Source organism: Netta rufina (assembly GCF_964035555.1).
Source record: "Netta rufina genome assembly, chromosome: 24".
NCBI lineage: Eukaryota > Metazoa > Chordata > Aves > Anseriformes > Anatidae > Netta > Netta rufina.
The window spans coordinates 3,357,869-3,377,544 of NC_140148.1; the positions used below are offsets into that span (position 1 = coordinate 3,357,869).

Genomic DNA, 19,676 nt, shown 5'->3' on the forward strand with positions numbered 1-19,676 from the left:
TGGAGGGAGGATGTGGATGGAGGGATAGGGAAATGGGGGGAGGGATGGGGATGGGGCGATGGGGATGGAAGGATGGGGTTGTGGAGATGGGGATGGAAGCATGGGATGGGGGTGAGAGGGATGGGGATGTAGGATTGGGGATGGGGTGGGAGGGACAGTACAGCTGAAGTTCTATGGCAGGAGAAAGGGGGCAGAATGGATGGGGCATGAGGACAGGGACTCTGTGGGGCAGGAGCAGCCGTGCAGGGCCAGGGGGGCTGGGGCAGGAGCGGGGCTGGGAGCGCAGGGAGGGGACGGGAGAGCAGGGACAGGGGCTGAAGGCCGGAAGGGCAGCAGGAGGGGACAGGAGGGGACAGGAGGGGACAGGATCCAGCAGCTCAGGGCCGGGCGTGCCGCGGCAGCCGGGAGCCACCCCCGGGCGCAGGTGACGCAGCGGCACCAGGAAGCGTCGGGGGCCCCGTGGCAGGTGAGGACTGGGTGGGGTGGGCACCACGGCACCGGGGTTGGCACCGCGGCCACCGGCCCGGTGGCTTCGCTGCCTTCCCTCTCTCTGTCCCCGCAGGCCGGCATGGACGGGGCTCCGCCGCCCGCCAGCCCTGCCGGGCTCTCGGCGTACGTGGCCGTGTCGCAGCTGCTGGGCCTGACGCTGCTGGCGGCCACCGGAGCGTGGCTGGGCCGCTACCGGGGTGGGGTGGCCTGGCAGGGCCAGCTGCAATTCAACGTCCACCCGCTCTGCATGGTGCTGGGCATGGTTTTCCTCCAAGGTGACGGTGAGCAGGGGCCACCCTGGTCCTCCTGAAAGCCTTCAAAGTCCCCCCTGAGGTGCAGCCCCCCCAGTGCCACCAGGATGGGCGGTGAAGGGGCAGAGTGGTGGTAAATGAAGTTGGGGAGAAGCTCTGGCCAGCCCTGCAGCCATGTGCGGCACCCCAGGGAGATGGGGGGGTCCCAGGGAGGTTGGGGGGACCCCCAGGTGCTGCCCCAGTGCTCACCCACCCTCTCCCCATCAGCTCTTCTGGTCTACCGGGTGTTCAGGAACGAAGCCAAGCGCTCCACCAAGATGCTGCACGCTCTGCTCCACGGCCTGGCGCTGGTGATCGCCCTCGTGGGTGGGTGCTGGGGCTGGGGGTGATGGCTGGGGGGGGGGGGCAGGATCCGTCCCCGGCAGGGTAATGGGCTCCTCTCCGCAGGCATCGTGGCTGTCTTCGAGTCCCACCACGCCAAGGGCATCGCCGACATGTACAGCCTGCACAGCTGGTGCGGGATGGCCGCCTTCGTGCTCTACCTTGTGCAGGTGAGGGCTGGGGAGCCCCAGCACTCCTGGGTGGGGGGGGGGGGGGGACGACACAGGGACAGGGCCCCCAGCACCCCCTGACACCCCTGCGCCCCGCAGTGGCTCCTGGGGTGCGGTTTCTTCCTGGCCCCCGGCGCGTCCTTCTCGCTGCGCAGCCGCTACAAGCCCCAGCACATCTTCGTCGGCATCGCCCTCTTTGCCCTCTCCATCGCCACCTGCTTGCTGGGCATCACCGAGATGCTGCTCTTCAACATCAGGTGGGTGAACGACTTGGGGGGGGAGGATTAATACCCCCCCCCCAGTCCTCCCCAAAAGTGCTGCTCCAGCCCTAGCCCTGCAGGGCAGAGCCTGGCCCCTGCCCGGGCTGAGGTTCTATGGCTCTGCTCCCCCCCGAGGGTTTCAGTTCTGCCGCTGCTGAGTCACTTCCAGATGATGCTTCACGGGGGCCGCATCCTGCTCAGCTTCTTCTTTGCTCCTGGTGGGGAACGCAGCAAGTGCCGCCGCCTCGCTGCTGCCAGCTGTTTGCAGGACCCCCTGGGAAGCTCGGCTGGAGGACACGGGGATGTCCCTGTCCCCTGAAAGCTCACTGCCCATCGGGCTGCAGGCTGGGGGCCCCCCTTGCCCCAGCACTGTGGGGACACGGCCACAGGGTACCCCCAGGAGCCCCCTCCCTGTGGCCGGGGGAGCTCAGCTGGTGGGGGGGCGCTGGGCTGCCCATGGCTGGGTCTGTAGGACCGTGCCCCCCACCCCTTCTCCCTGCTATCAAAGCAAGCAGCAGCCTCGCTTCTTGCTGGATCTGGGGGCAGGGGACATTTCTGGGGGCTGTGCCCAGCTGTGGGGCCACCCCACCTTCCTCCAGGAGGATGAGGATGAGGATGAGAGGGTCCCCAGCCAGGGCAGGGCCAGGCCACCCACACCCCATGGCTTGAGCATCCCTCTCTGTGCCCGCAGGGACTCCTACAGCCAATTCGTGCCCGAGGGCGTCCTGGCCAACACCGTGGGGCTGCTGCTGGTGGCCTTCGGGCTGGTGGTGGGCTACGTGCTGACACGGGACGAGTGGAAGCGCCCGCCGCTGGCCGAGGAGCTGGCCCTCTCCATGGACTTCAAGACCCTCACGGAGGGCGAGAGCCCCGGCGGCAGCCAGTGACACCCCCAGATCCCCGGTCCCCAGCAGGGGTGGGTGTTGGATGTCCCTGTGCCCCCCATCTTTGTGCCTGGTGCCGGCAGCAGAGCCTTTGCTTGGGGCTCCATGCAGCCCCCACGGACCCCCTTGTGCACCCCGAACATCCCCCGACCCATGTGGGGATGGAGGTGCTGCTGCACACGGGGTCCACAGGCTCTGCCCTGGTGACCTCAGGCTCACAGCCTGCATTTCCCTGCCGCAAGGCTCCAAAGCCCAAAGCCCACCCCCATTTCTTTATGCCAAATGGATTGGACAGCACCGATCACGAAGATTTTCTACTTGTTTTCAGCCCGCACCCCTCTGGCGTGGCCACGTGTCGGGGCTGCGGCCACCAAAGGTTCCCTGAGCAATGTCAGTGCAACTTTAATGGGTTTGTGTTTGAAATGTTTTCCCCTCTCGTGCAATGTGTTGTCTGCAGACATATATTTATCCTAATAAATATTTGCAGCTAACCCTGCCCGGCTCCCACCTGTGCTCATCATTTCGGGTACCCTGGGGTGCTGGATCAGCCCCTCTGCCCCCTGGGAGCCGCGAGGCTGAGACATTTCAGGCAGCAGGGTGGGAAAAACACCAGTCCACAGGCTGCTTCCAAGTGTTAACCATTTATAAATAAGTACATTTTTTTTTTCATACATACAGTTTTCATTGTACAGATTACAATCTGTATACATTGGGGCGGGGGGGAAATGCATTCTTTTGAACTTTTCACATCTATCTCACAGCTCACATGTACAGACAAGAAAACTCTGCTCAAGCAAATACAGCAAAGGAAAAAATATGTTTTCTTCTTTCCTTTTACATGAGAGGCGAAGGCCTCCGCTGTCGGCAGGGGTTGCTCTCCCCACTGCACAATATCACAACTGTGTGGTGTTCAATATATCAGTAGAGAGAACAGAACATGCATTGAATAATATACTGTACAGAGAAAGTCCTTTACATCGGAATTATAGAAAAGCTAAAGGAAAATTAAGTGTCTTAAAGATCTTCCCAGCAAGTGTCTTCAAGGATGGCAACCAGGGAATTGTACAAATCACAAAGTGTGTATACTGTACATGTTTGTACCAACTCAGATCCTCTTGGAAGTGAAGACAGAACAGAGACAAAACGCTGAATGCAACACCATGGGAAAGAAAACGCCGGACAGGAATGACACCTGCGGTGCTGGAAGAGTCCACACGAGTCTCTGGGCTAGCGGTGCAGCGACAGAATGGACGTAACGCACACGGCGCGGCTCTCGGCTTGCGGATGGTGTCTGGCAAATCGGTGCACACGGCAAGGCAAAGGTGAAGCGAGCGAATTTCCTGGGCCTGAGGCTTCCCCACCCAACCGAACGAGCCCTCGCGTGCTAAACCTCCGGGGGAGACCACCCGGAGCCTACCTGCCTCCCCGGAGAGCGTCACCCAGAAGGGACAAAGTCTTTCTTGCAAAGCTTGCGGGACTACAGAGACCAGGACGCAATGGTGGCGGACGGGACCCGGCTGCTGACTCCCCAGTACCGCAACAGCTAGAAACTTAGCAGGAGGGAAGGGTACGGCGGATCTGTTTGGTGTCCGTTCGCTTTAGTGGTGACGATCGTGTTAGCTTTGTGTTCTCTTGGGTGGATCTGTAACAGTCCCAGTGAGATCCAGCTGCAGTCAGGAGTTGGACACGAACGCATCTTGCTAAATAATTGAGCCCTTAGTGGTTTAGAATTAGAAAAAGAGTTTGATTGAATGAAAATCCAGCAATTATCCAAGCAAATCTGAAAAAAGCAGATTGACTTTCACCGTTGTGCTTGTGTCCAAATGCACCCCACAAGACTTCGCGTCGAGCAACCAGAAGGGAGCGAAGGCATTTATCTGCAGAGGTCCCCGCGCCGCGCCGTGCCGTGCCGCAGCAGGGACGATAGCTCTTACCCTAAGCCCTTGTTTAAACACTGTTGATCCCAGCAGAGGAGTCGCCTGGAACCCCACCAAAGACGAATCAAAGTACAACCACCAAAGACCTTGCAACAGATGACCCAGGACCCACCTTTGCAACGAAGGTGGAGCACGAGCAGGCACGCTGGCTTGCTTGTTTCTCGAGATAAGGCGGAGCTGGCACTTGGGTTTTAACTAGACTTCTTCTGGGTAACCCTGAATAGACAACAACCTTGGTACGAGGGGACCGAATCGCTGCAAATTTCGTAGCCACCCTGGTTCAGGACCTAACCCAACTATGGCTTAGGTATTTGTTATATGCACACACACACGTTTACACGAGCTAAGCAGTTTTCTTTACAGCCACGCTAAAGAAGAACACAAAGGTCAGTGCTTGGATGAAACCCCTGCACCGCGGGTGCCCGGTGGCAGCCCGACCCCGGGCGTTTTGGGAGCTGCCGCAGCCTTCGCCCTCCCATGCATCAAATCAAAGCAGCAGCACCGAGGCGGTGGCACCGCCTGCACTGCGCCTTTACCTTCGGAGACAGCCTCCAAGGGCCTCATCTTTGGAAAAGTTTTCCTTTTCCAAGCACTTTATAATGATCTCTCGACTATTTTCAAAGCCCTTAATGCCATTCCTCAGCTGGATGGTACGGAGAGCAGCACAAGCTCCCCACCCAGCAGGGCTCCCCGCCTCCAGGACAGGAGTGTCCTTCCCCTGGGACAAACCAGAACCGGAGAAGCCACGCCACGATGCAGCAGACACCGATGCCCCGAGCTGGCAGATATTTCAGCTCTGCGGCACATCCAGCACCGAGCAACCGCGTGCAGAGTGCGAGGGACATCTGGTGGGTACTGCGGCTAAATACAGGTGTTTGCTCCAGCATCGCCTACTGAATACGCCCCAAGAACCAAATCTGGAGGTTTTCAGTCACGAAGAATCTGGTTTACTCGGTGCACCTGATGAGTCCCACTCGCTGCCAAGGCAGGGGCTCACGGGTGGCACCAGGGCAGCCAGGGGAGGGGATGGAGGCACCGACTGGCAGCAGCGTCCCAAGTGTTAATTATTCAAAGAGGCTGAAGGCATAGCACGGACGGCCGATACAGCGCAGTGTCTTTAAGGTCTACGCCTAAGGTGACACAGCGAAGTGATGTCGGGTGAAATCAGGGCACTTTACAACACGACCACGCACGACTGCAAATATGAAATGACCTCTGCTTTTGTCCATGCCAAACCCGAATCGTGACGTTGAGGACACACAGGACTGAGTAAGGAAAAGCTTTTCCAGGGAGAGGTGTGCTCCTCGCCCGCCCAGCGACTGCAGCAGCAATCACGCCTCAGCTGTCCCTAAGAGAATTGCTGGGGAAGCGCTTTAAAACCACTGCAAATAATTTTGTGTTTAAAAATTACTCCATCTGTTGATGCTTATATACAAGAGTCAGTTCTTGTGCTATAAATGTTATGATTCATTGCTTTTTTTCTTTTTTTTTTCTTTTTTGAAAAATACACTAAGAGACAAGAGTTGTTTTGCTATTTTCTAATGAAGACACTACTCACGCTTAAATATCCAGTATTTATCATAGTAACAAATTCAAACAGTAAAGTGCACCCATTTACAGAGAGAACAGATGGTAAACCATTAGTGCAAGAATCCTGTGAAAATGTAACACGTGGTCTTGTGAAAAAACCTGCATGCTGCAGTATTTCAGCATTCGTTCATCTCGGTGTTAGTGGTAAAAGTGTGAGCTGTTTCGTTGTTCCCTTAAAACACCTTCACGAACCCAAAGTTACACACAGAAGTGCTGCTAGGGGACATCTCGGGAGTACAGTACTGGAACCACATGGCAGTGAATAGCAAAGCAAAGCACAGGCAGTTCTTACAACGCTCTCCTCAACACGGACCGTCCCGCTGGCGTCTCAGCTGAGAACACCGGCTTATGGCCGTGGCACGTCTCACTCCACCGTATAAAAGAGCAACAGGGCTGAATTTGGTTACTTTTCCCTTGCAAAGAAGCAACTCAAGGCAGAAAGCCACTCACTCTTCGGGAAAGCAGAGGCAGCGAGGCTTTGAGCAAAATGACTGATGCTGCTGCAGACCCACGGATGCGTGTTGCTAGCTAGCTAGGCGTGCTGTACGTAGAGGGAAAGAAAGCAGTTATTCCTTGCAAAGCAGAACACACCACTTCCAAAAGAGGAACAAAAACCAAGGAGAGCAGCAGGGCGTGCACCAGTGGCACGGCCGCGGGACCCGCGCTCCTGAGGGGTCTCCGAGTCTACAGCCTGCTCTACAGCCCTGTAAGAAAGCAAAGGTCAGAGCCGAGCCGCACTCGAGAAGGAAAACGCCAACCTCAATACAAATACTGGCTTGGACAAATACAAAATAGCCACAACAGCGCAAGCATCTCCACAGCCTGTAGAGGAAACCCCCCCTGAATACTCTCAACGTGTCTATGAGACACAGGGCCCCGTCATCCCAAGGTACGCGCGTCCCGGGTTGGTCTGAGCGAGTGATGCGGTGAGATAACGCCGAGATGTGCTGAGCCACGCGCAGGACAGCCCCACCACAGCCAGGGTTTGCTTAGAGCTTCGAGCCACGTCCTCAGCTGGTGTAAATCAGCGTGGCTCGTCTACACCAGCTGAGGCTGGGCTCTGCGGGTTGGTTCGAGGAATTTTTCAACCTACGGCTGGATTTGCATAGCCCTTTGGAAACACTGAAAGGTATCGCTCGCTCTTCCTGCTCAGCACCAAATCCCTTTTGCTGTTAGGAGTTGATATGGGTGAGATTCAGCATTGGGCAACAGGCACTATTTTCGCTTTAAAACAAGCTACACATTTATCGCTCTCCCCCCCCCAGCTCGTCCGACCGTTCGCCCTCGGTAACTGAAAAAGGCAGATTACAAAACAACCAGCAGTAAATGAAGCATTTGGAAAGAAATCCCTCCAGCCCCCCCAAAAATTCCAGAAAATAATTGAAAAATTCGGTAAAAAGGCTTTTGGAAGCGTCCCCTGCTTTTCACGCTGTCTTGACATGATTTGCATTCGATTTAAAACAAATGAGAGAAAACCAGCCAACCCCCAAATGTCCTGAAACAGAGTGCATAAATAAATTATAAATCTCTCTCTTTCAACTACAGGTCCTTAAGGAGCAAAACATTGTCTGTACCACTTGCAGGTACGGAACAGGGCAATCGCTTTCCAGGATCTTGGGAACGGATCCTGCAGCTCTAAGGAAGCAGCATTTCCCTTAGAGGGGCGCAGCCCCCCTCCGGCACGGCGTCCCGGAGCAGGAGCACGCGGAGGGGAAGTGATGCTGCTGAAGGACTTGGGCACCGTTACCTCCTCGGACCCTTCCCGTCTCGGGAGCCACGACACCATGTTACGCATCCCATCGACACAGGAAAATAAACTGCAGTTTTCCTCCTCGAACAGGATTTCCTAAGCATTTTTTTTTCCCCTCGTGAGCCAAAATATTCCCCCAAACTAAAACCAAACAAACCGAAACCCCACAAAAAAACACCAAAACCAAACGGAAACCCCCACGTTAAAACTGTCCTGGTGAAAACGCGGTGTCGTATGTGTGAGGTGCAGTCATCTGCTACTGGTGCGACGAAGTTGTTGCAATCCCAGTCCACGAGAGGCTTCCAGCCAATTCCCTTGGCTGCTCAAAACGCGTGCGAAGGGCCAGCTTTAATCTCTGCAAACCTGTAAAATGCCCCCAGAGCAAATCAACGTCGGGGCACCTGGAAGGTAAACTGCAAAGTAGCAACGCATCTCGGGATCCCCACCCCTCGGGGCAGATTTACGCGGTGAAATAACAGATACAATTCCGATTAAAATTCTACAAACCGGGTGAAGCAGGATGGTGACTGTGCATAGCTACTTCGCGATCAAGCAAACGACGCCCTGCTCTGTGCGGATCATTCGCTCTTCGTGGGCAAAGAGACAAACGGGCAGAGAAACGACCCGGCTGGCACGGGGACCTGTGGCCGCGGCCTCTGAAAAGGCTCCTGGGATCCCTGCTCTGTTCCCACTAGGAATTTTCATCAGAATTGTGTAAGAGCTCATTGAGACAAAAAGAAACCAATTTAAATTGAAACGCAATTGTCTCTTGAAAAAGAGCTGGTTACCTCCCACTGCGCAGGGGATATTTCTGGACTACCCCACACCACGTACTAAAATATCCTGGTTGACAGCTGAAAACTGAGGGAACTTAGCTGGAATTGGGCAAATGATACTGGCTTGGCTGATGTTGGCTTCACAGTCAGCTGGGTAACAGAAGGGCTGGAGCACGTGCATGGCTGTCTGACCACCACACAGAAAGTACCGGAGAAACTTGGTCATGTAGCTACCAAAGAGAAACAAAAATAATGATAATAATAATATGCATGGAAATCAAGCTTGGAAGTGTGTGCTGAAAACATAAGGGTCTTACTCCAACAAGCGTCTTTTACACATTAGACTCCACAAATGGTCTCTTTGGTTTGATTGGGGACGTCTGCCCTTGCCTGGAGTCCCTGGAGAGCTGCCTGTACAGGTTGTCCTGGTAGGCCTGCGCTACAGGCAGTGTCCTTGCCACCTTGACGTCGGGGTACGAGGAGGCTTGGGTGACTCTCTCCAGGAGGTCTCCCCGGGACCCATTGGCCAGCATCCCATGGGGGCTGTAATAGTCTTCCTCTAGCAAATGGCCATTCTGTGCATTGTTGGTTTTGTTATAAAAGGCAATGTTGCTGATCGACGAAGGTGGGCTAAATGATTCTGGCTGGGGGAGGTTGCCAGGAGACGTAGGACTAATTACAGTATCCACGGACGACACGGCCCAGGTCCGGTTCTGCTGATGGAGGTGGGGGTACTGCTGAGTCCGAGCGGTTTTATCTATGATTCCCATGAACGGCGTGGTCCGGGAACGCGCTGGCTCGCTGGGGTAGCCCCCCTGCGTGGGAGAGACCGGAGAAAGTTCATCGCACGACCTGTCGTAGGCTGGCTTGAGAGGGATCTCCATTTGCTGGATCGAAGCAGACGGGCGGAAGTTGGGAGTCAGGTTGGAGGTGGATGAAATGCTATTGCTGGAAGGAGAGAAGCGGAGGCCAACGCTTTGGGAATGAAGCAGCGGCCTCGGAGTCGGCGGGTGAGGCTTGATTTCACTGGGGTTAACCGTAATGGGCCTTCTAATGAGGTGAGACACGTCCGGAGAGCCAAGCTGGCTGGCGGGGAGGGGGGTCCGCTCCAGGTCCAGCTTCGAGTGACACACCGGGTAGTAGGAAGCGGACTGACTTCGCCCAATTTGGGGCGTCTGGCTGTATCTCATCCCCCCCCTGTAAGCCGAGGACGGCCGCTGGGGAAGATCTTCTTTAGCCAGGCCTCCGTGCTGACAGATGGCTCCCGCGCTGAGACTGGCCTGAACGTGCTGCACGGGTCTGCTGTCCCCCACGATCCCCCCGATGGAGCCCTGGTAGACCAACCTGCTCTGACTAACCCCCATCTCCCCCGACGCCGACTGGTACTTGCTGGCCATGGAGTGGGCCACCTGGCTGTAAGCACCGGTTGGAATTACAGTACTCGAATGCACGGCAGAGCTGGGCTGGTTGCTCCGGACGATCTGGGCCTTCGCTGGCTGCAGCCTCAGCCCCTGCTGCGGCACCGCCACGGGCAGCTGGGGCATCTGGAAGGATCGCTGGGTCATTTTGGACAGGGGAGACTTTGGCCGACCGGGGAGCTGGCTGACGCCGCTAGGTTCTTGCTGATAACGGACCGGGGAACCTGACTGGGACCTGTAGACGCTCATGCTTTCTGCAGGGGGGCTGGCGCGGTACTGAGGGCCTCTGCGGAGAGGAGAAGGTGGTGGGCTTTGATATTCCTTCCCTTGGCTTCCAGACGGAGGCGGGCTGAAGCGGTAAGAGGAGCCCTGGTGCGCAGGAGAAGTGTGCGGAGGACTAGGCCTGTAATGGGAGTTTTGGTGTGTCGGAGACAGAGCAGGAGATGTGGACTGGTACCCTTGCCTGGTCGGCGAACCCACGGAGCTGTTGGACCTGAAATCAAAGACCTGATGAGAGCCAAGAGGCGAGCCAGAAATATAGGCGGAGTCCCTGTGAGCAGGGGACGGCGGTGGGCTCTGGATGATGGGCAGCCCTTGGTTTGGCCTGGACTCTGTCTGCAGGCCAATGGAGACGTTTTCGACATCCTGCTCAAGGTATTCCTCCTCAAAGATATCCTGCACGGAATACAGCTCTTCGTGCTGGGCTTCGGGTTCGGGCTCCACCGGGAGCGGCGGCTGCTGCTGCTGCTGCTGCTGCTGCTGCACCTGCCTGCACTCCTCTTCCACCCGCATCAGCAGCCGCTGGATCTCACGGTTGTTTGGACACAGCTTGATGGCCTCGTTCAGGTCCTCCAGGGCTGCTGAAAACTGCCTGCTTGACAAAGGGACAGAAATGAGAACTGAAATTACTCTGGATTTGAACAGAGCCGTTCTCGGAGGCTACCGAGGGTTAAGTGGCTTGTCTGTTTTACTGAGGGAGACTGCGGCCGCTACAGCTGGCTGCCTCTCTCCAACCCTGCCTTATGTGCCTCCCTCGGATTTATTTTAGCCAAACTGAAGGAAAATACCGCCAGCCATTCTGGGAGAAAAGGGGAGTACAGTTCTGAGATGGCACAACCCAGACTAGCAAAAATGCCTGTCCTGTGCAGTGCGTGATACGGGCTTCTTAATTACTCCTCACAGCACCACCGTGAGCTCTGCCCTCGTGTTAGCAAAGGGGAAACCAACACACCAGTAACTAGCAGCCCAGCTCACCATTGCTGTAAACAAGTGCAGCTTTCGTTGCAACTGCTTACAGCAGTGAAAATTTAGCTTGTGACTGCTGCCAAGACCACACAGCGTCACGGCTGGCTCCAGGAGCCGGGGTTCCCGTGGGTCAGCACTTTAGGCAAGGCTGTCTCTGCAATTTTGCAAAGGGATTTGGCTAACTTCTTCAGAACAAAGGAGCCAAGCAATGCTAGCAAGCCTGCAAGCCCCCTTGGGACGGCTTTGCAATGGCAAGGCTAGCCTGTGAGGAGTAATGGGAGGTGGGGATTCAGGGAGGGGGGCTGTCATTTACAGGGACACTGCTCACTTCTAAACAAAACCATCTGTACATGAGCGTGATCTGGGGGATGATCCCCCGCCTTGGGCTGAACGTGCAGACACCCTGCTTTGCTGCTCTGCCACAAAGAAAAACTCCCCAGCACCTCCCAACACCAGCCCAAGCTTTTGCACGACCCTTTCAAAACCCTGGGCAAAAAGGAAAAGCCTCGTTCCCCCGACTGCGCTGACCTCAGGGGTGCTGCTGTGCACAAACAGGGAAATAAATAAGAAAGGCCAAAGTGATAACGGTTTCTGTTGGACAGATCTGGGGAGAAAAGGCCGCTTGTATGTATGGAGACTGATATCATCTGGAAAGCGACCCAGTTTTTACGCTTCCTTAAAGCAATTTGGAAACAATGGAAAGGAAAACCATTAAAGGAAAGGCATGAGGTCAGTGCGGCTCAGCCAGCAGGGCTTCTCTGCAGAACACAAGGTCACGGCTTCACCTCCCACACCAAGACCCGCTGGACCCGGCAGCGTGGCCTCAGCTCGGCCAGCAGCCCCGTTACACGCGTTGGCTCCAGCATGGAAGGTCGAACCGTGGCCTTGCCCGCTGGGCTGTGTGTACACAGGTGGGCTTCACAAACCGCCAGCTGCTGTGAATCTCTGCACTGCTGTGCAAGGCATCCCATTTAAAACCAGGACTTGTGCAATGACAGCGTGCCCAGCCCTTGACGGCACGATTCAAAAGCAAGCCCTCCGTCTCATTTAGGAATGGCATGGATCGGTTTTGAAATGAATAAAATCTCCCATTTGCAGCTTTCGGGGCACTGAATGAGGGCACCCCCCGGGCTCCGTCTGAGCTGCAGAGAAATGCCAGCACTGCATCGCCCCAGGAGCTGCCTGAAGTGCTCTGAGTCCAAACTATGGCTGGAAGCACAGTGGCTGGCATGGCCTGCACAGGCACCACACGGCTAGTCAGCAGCACTGCCTTGCAACGTGTGCTGCACGACAGAGAGATTCACAGATTTTAAGGCCAGAAGAAATCACTGTGATGAACAGAGCCTGCCCTCGTGCACAGCACAGGCCACAGGGCGTCCATGAATCATATCTTGCTTCAAGTCCACACTGTGGTCGAAATAAAGGGTATTTTTAAATGAAAACCCAATCTTGGTGTAAAGATTTCCAGTGCAGTAAGGTGTTCAGACAAGGTTCAGCTAGGATGAACAGTTTAGAAACATTCACATTCAGCTGAAATTACCAAATTAGGGTATTACTTTGGAGTTTTGTAATCTTATTAATGAATGTTTCTTTGCCACTTCTTCACACAAGGACATTTGCACAGAGTTGCCCGGTGAATGCCCACAGCGGTGCGGCCAGGTTTGAAGAGCCCAGCCCCTCTCACTCGGCTCTCTCCCTCTCCTCACCTGCTGCTGCGCTTGGCCCTCGCTCTTGCATAGTAAGCTTCGTAAGATTTCGGTTTCAGCTCCAGTGCTTTAGTGGCAAATTCCTCCGCCATTCCAAAATCCTGTCATTACAATAGGTGTGGAGATAAGTAATTGAATAATAGAAATAAAAATACATACAATCTGGGAAGAAAACAAACTGAATGTGGACTTTTTTTTGCACAATAACTTGGAAAACTTGATGGTACTGGAATGTTTCACACTGTTTCCAAATCATTTACAAACAGCGTGCTATGATGGCATGCCCAAAGACTCAAAGCTCTCTCTGTAACACCAGATGCTGTCAGCACCCACCGGAGGCCAGTGTGCCACCGGCTCCGTTCTCATTGATTGTGTCCCCAACAAGTGCATGCAATCCCTGTCCAACAGCCTCCAGTCTTGAGGAAACATCTGGTCTTGCAGAGTCTGGAATGTAATCTCATGAAGGATTTTTTTCCACAGTCAAAAGCAATAGGAAACCTTTCCCACGCCCTCTGCTTCCCACTCTGCAACACTGACATACTTCAGAGGGGCTGAATAAAACTCTACATGAGACTATCGATACCTTGGTAGCTACGAACAGGACTTGCCTGGCAAAGGTCTCCTACCTCTGCCACCCATTTCACAGTTCCCTTGCCTCTCGCCTACACTTGGGAGATTTGTTTGGAGTGGGGAGGAAGAGGGTGACAGCATGGGATGGAGATTGCTTTGGGAGACTGCTTCGGGTGCTGTTGAGTGGCAGTGCCATGAGGTCAGGCCAGCAGCTATGGTTCAAACCATGCCAGCTGTCCTCCCTTGCCCTCATCCCGAATGCTACTCGTACCGCTGAGCTCAGCTCTCACCTGCAAAGGAGATCTCCCAGTGGAAGGGTTTTCATTTCCCATCCAAATACTCACAGCTTTGGACTGCTTGACTTGGGCTCTCTACCAGAACTGCTCAGGGTTAAAGCACCTAAAAATATTCCTTATTCATTCACAAACTTAGGAAGCAAACTCCACCAGGCTAGAAGCGAAGTTTATGAGTGCACCATGGCCACTTGGCCTGCACTGGGCAGCCGTGCAGGAACAAGTAAGGTCATCCATAACCCAGCAAAACCCCGGGTGAGGTTTAATCTCCCCTAAGGTGCCCGTGATGGAGTTTGCTGTCTGGACACCCTGCCTGGAACAGCTCTCGGAGTGATTCATCCGAGCAAACTGCGGTGTCTGCTGTAGGAAGAGATGAATTGCAGCGAGGACTGCACTGCCTGCAGCTCCCTGGGTGCTACGTGGGTGGGAGCTACCTGGCACTGCCTCCGCTTGGACTCCCACCGGGAGATGGAGGAGGGCCAGGCAACGCCTCCAAAGCTCAAAAGGCCACAGAACAGCACCGTGCCTCGTCCTGGGGTGATTTTGTCAAATTCTCAGGCGTGTGCCATAACCTGCCACGTTGCAGTTTAATAGAAATTTGTTTTAAGTATGCAAAAGTCTTCAGTAAGAAGTTTTTTGCTTTTGAATCTAAAGGGGAAAATTTGTAAGTCGTGTGTAGGCAAATACTTTTGTTTGTATCTTCAGAGGCAGCTACTGAAGAGAGACTGTCTGATAAACTAAACTAATCGTAGTCAAGTGGTAGCTACCTTTACGGTCTACCTTATAGGTGCAAAAACTGCAGAAGCAACTACAGCCCCCTGAGATTCCCTATCACAACACCTGGGATTCCCCTGCTAACAGTGAGGTGGGAATCTTGTCCTTAAAGTGCAGACTTAGCAGGGAGTTGGCTTGTTTAAGGAAAAGATTCACACTTTTTCTGAAAACTGTGCTGTTTGTTCACCAGTGTTAAGATTTTATTTCCACTGCTTTTCATCTGTCTCCTTCATAGCTTAAAAAAAAAATGAACGTGTCACAAAATCCCACCCTCCCTTCCAGTGTAATCATTGCCGGCTCATAGCCTTGGCGGAGGATTTCACTTTTTTGAGCCTACGGAGACTTTAAAAGTTGTAGAGGTGAAAGTCTCTGAACGCAGAGCAAGGGGGAGGTGGCACTTGTCTGCTGGAAGAACAGACATGCTGCAGAAGTTTGTTGCTAGATGCTGCTAGTTTGGAGCAGGGAGAGTGACAGTGATATGGCAGTTCTGGGAGGAGAGGGAGGATGTGGGGGTGTTTCTGGATGAGTCACTGCCCTGGGGAAGTGCTAGCCCCCTAAGCATATGCTCCTTCATTTTAAATTAATTAGTATTCAAAGGAGCACATCTCCTGGCTCCTCCCTCACCACTGCCCTAGAAATCTGGAAAATGCCTCCACCCCCAATTCACATCATCATCAAAAGAGAGTAATAAAAAATTCAAAAAGCTATAAACATAGCAATGAATTTTTAATCACCAGAAATGCATATTAAATCATTACTTCTTTTGAATTATAAAATGGCAGTGCGCTGTGAAGGACAACCAGGTTACCCAGAGGGGAGATCCCAGAGGTCAAAGCACAATTACAGGATGGACAGGTCTTTATGCACAGGCAGGAAGCTGGCAGCTTGCTCATAAGGCCGTGGAGAGCGGGGAGACTTACATTCATTTTCCTTCGACATCGGGAGAGGTTGAGAAGGAGCGACACCTTCAGCTCACGGAAAGTTTTCAGGTCTTCTCCAAATCCTTCCCTGGGGAACTTCTTGAGAGCATACTGGTAGCGCTGGGCAGCCTCTTTCACTTTACCTTTCTAATAGAAGGAGAACGGGTCAAAACACATCCTCTGGTTGAGTTTACTTTACTGCAGAGAACTCGCCAGCCCCAAGAATGCTTTGTGTGGTTAAGGTAACATGACATCACTATTTAGTTCTTTTCTAGGAAGGAAAGCCGGACCATTTGATCAAGGGAACATTTGATCAGGGAATGCAGCTGCTTTGTGCAAACTGAGCTCTCCCACGTCACACAGAGTTGTCAAGTTACAGTGGGAAACAGCAGAAATTGTTAAATGGACTCGATACAACTCCACCTGGTGTCTGGGTAGATGGTCTTTTGATCTGGGTGATCCATCCCCCATTCCTGGAGAGGACCCCACATCCCTCCATGGGAAGGTGCAGCCTTCACACCCTGCTAACAGCTCAGGGGCTGATCCTGTGCGAGCCCCAGCAGCACACAGTGTGCACTTGCAGCGTGACTCCACAGGCCGTGCTGAGGAGCTGGTCTCTGGCAATGAGCATTTCACATCATTTAAGGCTAACTCAAAGCTTAAGAAGCACTAGGGAGGGTGAGAAATACAAAGCTTTGGGCTTTGGGTGGAGATCCTGGGGCTCCGAGAAGCCTCTGCAATAGCAAGGATCAGCACTGTGGCACCGATGTGGCTCTGAAGTTGGACAAATGGATTGGGATTCATCTCCCTGGACTTTAGATGTCTAGAAATTAGGTGTCTACCTCTACGGCTGTCAACTGGGTTCCTTTTATAGTTATTGGGACGCAACAGTCACCTTCAAAGGGTGACTCAGCCTTGCTATTTTGGGCACCTATTTTTGGGATGGGATGATCTGCGCCCTGGAGGGGGGCAGCCATGGCAGCTAGGGTGAAAGAAAGAGGGCAAAATGGGATCTAGGACGCGTGCAATTCACGATGACCCAGACATAAATTTTGCAGCTACGAACAGTAAGCTTTAAAACCTTTCAGACTCAGGTTTCTCAGTTGTATCACGTATCTCTGGCAGATAACTCCAGTTACAATGCCAGCTTTGCATATTTTCTGCTTCACCCTTGGAGCCTAACAGTGAATCATTGTTGTACTTGCACATTTTTGTGTGTGTGTGCAAATCTCCAGGTTTTAAAGATTGGCTTAAAATAAACACGGAGCGAAAAAGACTCTAACTGTAGTGGTGGAACATCTCCCATGGGCTAAAGGACATGACAAAGCCATCTGTGTCCTGACAATCTGTTTTCATTACAAAAACTTTCTTTCACTAGTTTTCCTGGGCTATACCGTCTCGTTGCCTCACTTCACAGCAGAGAGCCAGCTAGGTAATGACAACACTGCCAGATCTGACGCAATGCCATCGAGGATCTCTGCAAAACACTTGGGTCCTGGTGTTTCCAAGGAGGAAATGAAGTGTTGGCTGAAAGCCAGCACGCAGACAGACTTGGCTGTGCCTCAGCCTTGTTACAGATTTTGGCAATCAACCCCGCCCCCTTCCCCAACCCCACTAACCAAAACCAAACAGTTTGCGACACGTGGGATCCCTCTAGCAGTACTGTTTACTTGCCATGGCTTAAGGCAGCAGCGTTACTCACTGAGCTACCAAAGGAAGACCAAAACCTTGTTGAAATGTATGCTGTAAGCGTCATTTTTTCAATTTCTCTTAAAAAGCTCTTCTCACCTTATAAAACATGTCTCCCTCTTCCATCAGCTTGCTCAACAGGATGATCATGATGTCTGGTTTGGAGGTTGCCATCGCCCATGTTGCTGGACCTGTAGTGTACAGGATGCATGATGGGTAAAAAACTCATACAATGCAAGGGTGGTAGGAAGCTGGGTGGAAAAAATATCCTGGGGTGGGAATTTCTGCTGGAGAGAACAACTTGGCATGGTCAAAGAGCAGAGTGCTCCAAAGGATTGAGCTGACAGTTCCTCTCGCACTTAAGTGAATGTCATCCACATTGCAACGTTTTTCCTTGGTAGTCATTAAGGCTAAGGCTAATCACCACCACCACCGTATCAGGGAAATGCTGGGAGCCATTTCCACGAGAGGGCAGTGCTGTTTGCAGAACCAGCTGGGAGGGGGGAAGGCAGCGTGGTCGGGAACTAAGCCGGGTTTGAAAGGAAAATCAAAGCGGTTACGTAAAGAGCACTTGTAAATTAAAATATCTATGGTGTCCTAGGAAATCTGCAGTTTGACTGTCGGTAGGCATTTTGCTTTTAATTGGATTTTGATTTCCAACTTCGCAAGGTGTGAAATACGAGAGCAGAAAATCCAAATAGTTGGAGGATGTAACGAAGGCAAGGCCGTGGCTCAGCAGGGCTCGTGCCGAAGGATCCGTGCTGGGTTGGGGACAACCTTGGCTCTGGGCAGGTGAGTGCTGCGGGACAGCAGCGTCTGGCTTTGGCCAGAGCAGGGTCCACCCGTGCAGAGCCAGTTGTTAGCTCAAGGCCTGATACTTGGGAGGCAGGGGCGGCAAAAATTTGGGGACAACTCATTAGTGTGGGGGAAGAATAAGTCAACAACACTGCGTAAGTAGATTCAGTACGTTTTGGGGGCAGGGGGTTAGTTTTTGAGTTCAAGTTATTCTCTGCAACAGTCATTAAAAAAATTATTTGAAGGTGAGGTAAATTAAAAGATTAGAGGTGTTGGGGACGCATGCAGGCTAAATCAAACAGGAGAAAGCAAGGCTGACAAAGCTATCAGATCGAGGCTGATGCTGACAGCAATGAGATATACCTCGTGGGCGACTCGGTAACGTCTGACAACCTTCAAAGAAAGGAGAAAACAAAAAGTTGTAGGAGAGAGGGGAAAAAATGGATGAAGGTGAAAAAAAGAAAGGAAAAAAGCAGCTGTGAGAGGCAGGCAGCAAAGAAGCCAATGCACCAGCAAAATCCCCTTTCACAGGAAAACGTAACGTGAGCAGCTGTGTGGCGCAGTGCAGGTAACACTAAAATCTGAAAGCATACACAGAGCAAGTGAATGCAGCAGCTCACAGCAATGCATGAACATAGTACATTGGTCGACTCAGACTAGTAAAGATAGAAAAAGCTTTACCGGAGGAAAGACCTTGCCAAAGAAACAGTTGTTTATTAACTTTCTCTAAGTAATACGACAGCAAAAACAATCCCAACTTAATCAAGAGGACACGGCAGTCATGACTCGCCGGCTGCTTTTGGTGTACGAAACAGCAGCTGGGGCTGGGGCTACCTCTGCGTTAGGTTTCTGCTCACTAGGAAGCCCCTGCTCCGAGTCCTGCCTGAGTACAGAGCCGACAGCGCGTCCGCCCCTGGTCCCTACCTATCTTTGCTCCTTTCTTCAGGAGGGTGACGACCACCGAGGTGTTGCGGCACCCCACCGCCCTGTCGAGGGGCCGCATCCCGCTGTAGTCAACGTGCTCGATCATGGCCCCATGGTCCACCAGAAACTGAACCTGCAACAGGAAAAGCCGACAGTCAGTTCTGCTCCGGGAGGGACCTCAGTGTGCTGCTGGTGTGAAGTCTGAGCAGCCAAAGCTTGCTCTGCTCCACTGCTTGTGCCAAAACCACCTCTGCGGGGCTGAGCTTTCATCCCTCTCACGCACTGCCCCTGTGGAAGCACGTGCAGAGGGGAAGCACGATGCTTGTTGCTGCATCGAGCTGCGCTGTACCGTTCTGTAGCATTTTTTGTTCTGCATGCACCACAGGCCACTTACCACCTCCGCGTCGCCGTAAAAAGCAGCCAGGTCCAGCGGGGTGCGTCCGTTTTTATCGGCGTGGTCAGTGGCAGCCCCGTTCTCCACCAGGGAACGCACCACGGACAGGTGGCCCTTCAGGCAAGCCCAGCTGAGCGCCGTCAAGCCCTCCTTGTCCATCAGAGAGATGGAGGCACCTGGAAGAACAAGCATCAGTTCACCTGGGAGCTCTGTCATTGAGCAGTAGGATTCAACGAACCATCCACATGGCAATGACAGCTCGGAGTGCTATGTATACGATTATTAATTACTTTATTAACATTTCTCCCACCGTGTATCCCACCCTCCATCACTACTTCAAATGTGCTGATAGGAACTGTGGCAAGTGAGTTTATTCACGCCAAGCTGCAAACTTTTTCACATGTGGCTCCGTAGGCTGTCCTGGCAAACATCTTCTGAGCAGCAGGGTAGATTTGACATC

The 19,676-nt window shown here is 53.2% G+C and overlaps 2 protein-coding genes across 2 annotated transcripts in view; one reads left to right on the forward strand and one right to left on the reverse strand.

Annotated features, from left to right (window-relative positions):
* Positions 1–568: 568 nt before the first annotated feature.
* CYB561 (cytochrome b561) lies at positions 569–2,767 on the forward strand (the record flags this gene model as incomplete). Its single annotated transcript, XM_084301061.1, has 5 exons — positions 569–770; positions 1,008–1,106; positions 1,188–1,291; positions 1,391–1,548; positions 2,243–2,767. The coding sequence occupies 5 exons, from the start codon at positions 569–571 to the stop codon at positions 2,436–2,438; spliced, it is 759 nt and encodes a 252-aa protein (XP_084157187.1). The 3' UTR covers positions 2,439–2,767.
* Positions 2,768–8,820: 6,053 nt separating this feature from the next.
* Positions 8,821–19,676, reverse strand: part of TANC2 (tetratricopeptide repeat, ankyrin repeat and coiled-coil containing 2) — a gene marked incomplete at its 3' end in the record, with an annotated part of 210,504 nt that continues 199,648 nt past the window's right edge. Inside the window, exons 22-28 of the mRNA XM_084301019.1 lie at positions 19,217–19,392; positions 18,823–18,955; positions 18,262–18,291; positions 17,203–17,294; positions 15,415–15,561; positions 12,858–12,958; positions 8,821–10,777 (exon numbers count right to left, since the gene is read on the reverse strand). Of these exons, the coding sequence (XP_084157145.1) occupies positions 8,821–10,777; positions 12,858–12,958; positions 15,415–15,561; positions 17,203–17,294; positions 18,262–18,291; positions 18,823–18,955; positions 19,217–19,392 (2,636 nt within the window). The remainder of the gene's footprint in view (positions 10,778–12,857; positions 12,959–15,414; positions 15,562–17,202; positions 17,295–18,261; positions 18,292–18,822; positions 18,956–19,216; positions 19,393–19,676) is intronic.